Here is a 5,858-nt window from a genome sequence, read left to right on the forward strand (position 1 = left end):
CCAGTAGCCGGAATTACAGGAGTGCGCTACCACGCCCGACTGATTTTTTGATTTATGGTAGAGATGAGGTCTCGCTGCCCAGGCGGGTCTCGAACCCGCGGGCTCAGGCAATCTACTCACCTCAGCCTCCCAAAGGCGCGGGATTACAGGCTGAGCCACTGAGCCCGGCTGCCTAATGCTTTTAATAGCATTATAAGATGGCAACTGCTTTTTAAAATTTTTATTATAAAATAAAACCGTGTTGGTTTAGAGTGCTCACTACTGGATATTGGCTCCTTTCATTCTATTCATAAAAACAAAGACCTTTTATGACTGATTTTCTGTGTTATAATTACATCCTTATGAGAAAGATGAACAAACTGCCTCACACATTCATTGTTCTTTTTTACATGGACACGATGAAACCTGGACATACTGAAATAAGAATGTCTGTTACTTACAGACTGGTCTTCATTAATGGGATCCTGGACACTCCCACTGCACTGGGGAACCCACGGAGGGTCAAACATGGGGACGGATGGCATTCCAAGCACTGGCGAGGGCAAGGTGAAGTTTATACTGGGAGGTGGGATCTGTTAGTTGGTATCAGAAAAATAAGGTGAGCATGATGGAATATAAGCTAGAATGAGTCTAAAGTATGATTATGACACAATCTGTCTTTGTAAGTATGAAGAATCTTTGTCACAGAATGAGCAGGCATTACAGAAAAGTGCTGTTTCCCAAAAATTTCTGTCATAGAGCATGGGATGAATCTCTCTGAGCCTCGGTTTACCAATCAATTAAATGAAGACTTTCAACCATTTGAAAGTCTTTTTTGTGTTTAATTACCCCATCCTCTGAAAAAATCCGTATGTTATATAAAGCAAAATGTCTGGAAGATAATACCCCAAACTTTAAATGTGCTTATCTCTGGGATGATAAATTTTAAGGTTCACAGAGCCTTGATTGTCTTACTCTACATTCTTCTATATTTTAGTTTTTTAACAACAAGAATTCATGCAAGCGTGAGTTAGGTTTACTTATATAATCAGAGAGAAAAAAGAAGTATTATCTTTGGATATATATTGTGGCATTGTTCATAAGCCTAGGGTTGAGTTTGCCAGCTTCATTCCCACATGGGAAGTACTCCTCACCTTAAAAATCTGCTGAGCTCCCTCCTCCATCCGTGGCCAGACCTGATACCGAAACCTCCAGAGCGTGTGGAACTTGAGGACAGCATTCAGCCTCTGCACGGTCTCTGGGTGGTGGAACTCTGACATCAGCATGTCAGACACAGCGTCGGGGACCTTCACCGCACAGAGTAGGAACATGGCAGCTAGAGACAGTCAACAATTCGTCAGCTACATGTTTGAGAATTTCGCTCCATTCCTAGGGTTGGGGAAAAGTGGGAACTGCTCCTGTCTCTGAAAATGACTTCTGAGTTCACGGAGCAAGGCTACCAGCATGGGTGAAGTATATCTTGCTTCAGTCACTGGAAACCAAGCATCATTCTTTGTGCCACCCACAGTCTTACACTAGCTGGTACGAGGGCAGCAACGGCGTGACATTTCAATGGCATAACTCCCTCCTTTTAAGCAAAGCTTCCTGTGACTCACAGTGAAAAATGAATGCCAGAGGAAGCAAATGAAAAAGGAAAGTTACATCTCGAAATAATGCTTTCGAGGAAGTGGCTACAGTCATCTCATAGTTAACCAAAGATGGTACATAAAGATACTCATTAAAAACCACCTCAGGGGGTAACCCCTTCAGGTCCCCTCCCACTGTGGGAGCCTTTCTGTCCTCTCAATAAATCCTGCTTTCTCAAAACAAACAAACAAACAAAAATAACACCTCAGTTATATTAGCTGTATTAAAAAACAAAAGCCATACCGTAGTCTTCCACCCTTCCCAGAGGTAGAAGAGACTGAGAAAAGAGATTTCATGACTCTTAATACCATTTAAAAAATAACTGGGGAAAAAGCCCAATATCAATAAGAGAAAAGTCAGGTGCCATGATAAGTTATAAACATATGCTATAACATAGAAGAGGAACCAGTGGTTATTTATAAAAACGTAATCTAGAATCTCTTTGGTATTCCTTCCCAGAACCTCAAAATAGGCTTAGGCAGTTAGGCTAGAAAAACTGGGGTTGAGTCTCAGCTCTGATATTTCTCTGTCATGTGATGTGGCCCCTTCACTTAGCTTCCATCTTTCCTCACAGGTAAACTGTCAATACTTATCATGATGACAAAGATGATAATAATAGCACCTGATTTCAAATGTTATGAGATGATAAAAATACCTGCCTCCAAATGTGTTGTTAGAATAAAATAAAATAATATATGAGAAAGTGCTGTGTGAAGTAAAAACTGCTACACACTTCTGAAGTGTGTTTTATTTTTTAGAGGCCACATGTGTTGTGGGAAGAGCATCCTCATGTACACGGAGACGATCTGGGTTAGGCTTCCTGGCTCACTAAGTCATGTGAATTTGGATAAGTCCTTTCAAACCTCGACTTGAGTTTGCTCATCTACAGAATGGTTTATCAAACACGCATGTTTATTGCAGCATTTATTTACAACAGCAAAAACATGGAACCAACTGGATTAAAAAGTGTGGTACATATTCATGATGGAATATTATGCAGCCATAAATAAGGACAACATTATGAACTTTGCAGCAACTTGGATGGACTATAATACTGAGTCTATAATACTGAGTGACCTATCACAGAAACAACTGAGTATCACATGCTCTCACTCATAAGTGGACCTTGAGCAACAATCATAATACTATAAGAAAGAGATTGGCAGTAGTTGGAAACTGCCAAGGGAGGTGGGGGGTGAGATTGGCAGGAGTGGGAAAAATGCCAGGGGAGGCATTTTTCCCTCATCAACAAGGGTACCTGCGTAAAGAACATTTGTATACCTAACCCTGTATTGTACCGCACATCTTAAAAATAAAAAACTTTAAAAAAAAAATTGACTTCATATATTAAAAAAAAGAAATGAAAATGTGTGTGATATAGTTCTTTAATGAGTGCTAATTTTTGTGATCATTGGCTTTTGACAATCCTTTCTCCAGTCTACCAGCTGCTTAAATAGCCACTCTTTCTCTTTTTTAAAAAATGTAGTCATCTCTGTTTGATGTTCGAACATCGTGCTCACTGAGTCATTGCAGAGTTCCACCTTAATCTCTCCACAAAACAACTTTCTTGCAATGCTCACTAATCCTCAGATCCAGTGGTATTTTGACAGCACTAACTTCTCTTCAGCTTTTAACACCTTCAAAACAGACTAGTTGAAGAACTATCGATTCTCCTTTGCTTCTATGGCTTGCTTATTTGAGTTCTACTTTTCTAATCGCATTTTCTGGCAAGGCTTCTTCCTCTGGTCCTCTGGCTCAGTGGTCATTCCTCAGCTCTCTCTTCTCTATCGATTCTTCCTCAAAGATCTCACCCACTCTCATTGCTTCAGCTGCCACACACAGCTACTTGCTCCCCGGGTTTACCTCTAGCTTTGGTCTTTCTCCTTAGCTTCAGTGTCATATCACCAACTATATACCACCAGCTCCCCTTTATCTAGAAATAACGATTTATTTTTACATTTTTATTGATACATGTGATATTTTGTTACATGCCTAGAATATAATGGTCAAGTCAGAGTATTTAGGACATCTATCACCTCAAGTACTTATTAATTCTATGTGTTGGCAATATTTCAAGTTCTCATTTCTAGTTATTTTGAATTATACAATACATTGTTGTTAGCTATAATCACTTTACTCTGCTGTTGAACATGAGAACTTATTCCTTCTATCTAACTGTATGCTTGTACCTATTAGCCAAACTCTCTTCATACCAACAGCCCACCTCCTCAAAAAAAAAATCACTATTTCTTTCTTTCTTTTTTTTTTTAAGAGTCAAAGTCGCACTCTGTCACCCAGGCTGGAGTGCAATGGTGCAATCAGCTCACTACAGACTCTCACTCCTGGGCTCAAGCGAACCTCCCGCCTAAACCTTCCAAGTAGTTGGGACCAAAGGTGTGTGCCACTATGCCCACTAAAATCATGACTTCTTTTTTTTTTTGAGTTGGAGTCTCACTCTGTCGTCCAGACTGGAGTGCAGTGGCTGCTCCCAGCCACCGCAGCCTCGACCTGCTGGACTCTGGCGATTCTTCCACCTCAGCCTTCCGAGTAGCTGGAATTACAGGCATGCACTACCACGCCTGGCTGATTTTTTGATTTTATTGTAGAAATGAGGTAGCGCTGCCCAGGTGGGTCTCGAACCCACGGGCGCAGGCAATCCACTCACCTCAGCCTCCCAAAGGCGTAGGATTACAGGCTGAGCCACCAAGTCCGGCAAAATCATGACTTCTAAAACCAAACTGTTCCTATTTATTGCTGCCACATCAAGCCTGGTAATGATTCACACTCTGTATACAACATTTCTCTGTGGCTTAGAACCCTTGAGTGGTTTTTCCACCATACAGCAGAAAGTCCCCACTCATAAGCCTGCCATTCGAGGCCTGTTCCAATCTGAGTGTACCTCTCACTTTCCAATATTATGCACTGGTGACCCTCTACAAAAGTCACTCCGTCATCAATTCAGTCTCCTCAAAGTTTCCTGATAAGTTCAGAGCATTTCCACAACCATGTGGTTTTACACACATCATTTTGCCCGCATGGCTAGCTTCTAGCTGTTCTTAAAGCCAGGTTCACCTATTTATATTTTTCATGAAAGCTTCCATGACCGTCCCATATTTGGGAAGCTTACACTTCCCTAAGCTCTCGTGGCTCTCTCTGAGAAGCATGTGGCAGAGAAACAGAAATATGAGCTAACGAAATATGATATTTGCGGCAGTGAGGTATAAAAGAACAAAAAGCTGGAATCAACCTAAAATTTTATTAATAGGTCTTAGCTAAATAAATTATAGCATGTCCATTCATTCAATGGGATATTTTGTACCATTAAAAAGAGAGAGGCAAAACCATAAGCTGATATTAGAAGATGGTTTCCTAAATATAAATTAAAAATGCAAAGTGTAAAAGTCTTTATAGCATGTCCCATTTGTATGAAAAAAGAAACATGCGATAGATTCATACATATTTGCATGCATATACATGCACAGTGTACCCTAGAAGGATTCCTGAGAGACCTAAAAATTGTTGCCTCTGGGGAAGGGTATGAAGGGTCATGGGGAAAAGGGTGACACTTTAAATTTCACATACTTTTGTACCACTTGAAATTTCACTTTGTGCGTTTTTCAGTTAAAATAACTATAGAAAAACAAAATGATCTGTACAAAAAGTGAGAAAAAAATGAAGAACATCAGGGTCTCACACCTGCCACTGACCAGGGCCTTGGAAAAGTCACTTTAATTTTAACAAATTGGTTTTGGTATTGCAAATTGCACAAAAAACATTACTCAAGATTAAAGTTAATAATGGTGGTTCATGATAAATCTAAAAGACAATACATAAAAATAATTTTTTCTTTTGTGAAATGTAGTGAAAATGTAGGTTCTGGGGAGGAATCATTCTATATAAAACTGGCTGACCACATGTAGACGAAGATTAAAACAAGACCCCTACCTATCACCATACACAAAAATCAACTCCAAATGGATCAAAGACCAAAACGTAAAACGTCACACTATAAAAACCTTAGAAAATGCAGGCGACACCCCTATGGAAATTGGAACTGGCAACCAATTCCTGATTAAAAACCTAAGTGCACATGCCCTAGGAGACAAGATAGACAAGTGGGGCCTCATCAAGCTGACAAGTTTCTACAAAGCCAAAGAAATCATCTCTACATAAATCAAAAAATCAGCCGGGCGTGGTAGCGCATGCCTGTAATTCCGGCTACTGGAAGGCGA

General features: G+C 40.2%; 1 protein-coding gene across 1 annotated transcript in view; it reads right to left on the reverse strand.

Annotated features, from left to right (window-relative positions):
* Positions 1-5,858, reverse strand: part of UNC80 (unc-80 homolog, NALCN channel complex subunit) — a 118,908-nt gene that overhangs the window by 85,490 nt on the left and 27,560 nt on the right. The window contains exons 6-7 of the mRNA XM_008050368.2: positions 1,134-1,315; positions 441-572 (exon numbers count right to left, since the gene is read on the reverse strand). Of these exons, the coding sequence (XP_008048559.2) occupies positions 441-572; positions 1,134-1,315 (314 nt within the window). The remainder of the gene's footprint in view (positions 1-440; positions 573-1,133; positions 1,316-5,858) is intronic.

Source organism: Carlito syrichta, unplaced genomic scaffold (genome assembly GCF_000164805.1).
Source record: "Carlito syrichta isolate Samal-C Ts95f unplaced genomic scaffold, Tarsius_syrichta-2.0.1 Scaffold144990, whole genome shotgun sequence".
In the NCBI taxonomy this organism is placed as follows: domain Eukaryota; kingdom Metazoa; phylum Chordata; class Mammalia; order Primates; family Tarsiidae; genus Carlito; species Carlito syrichta.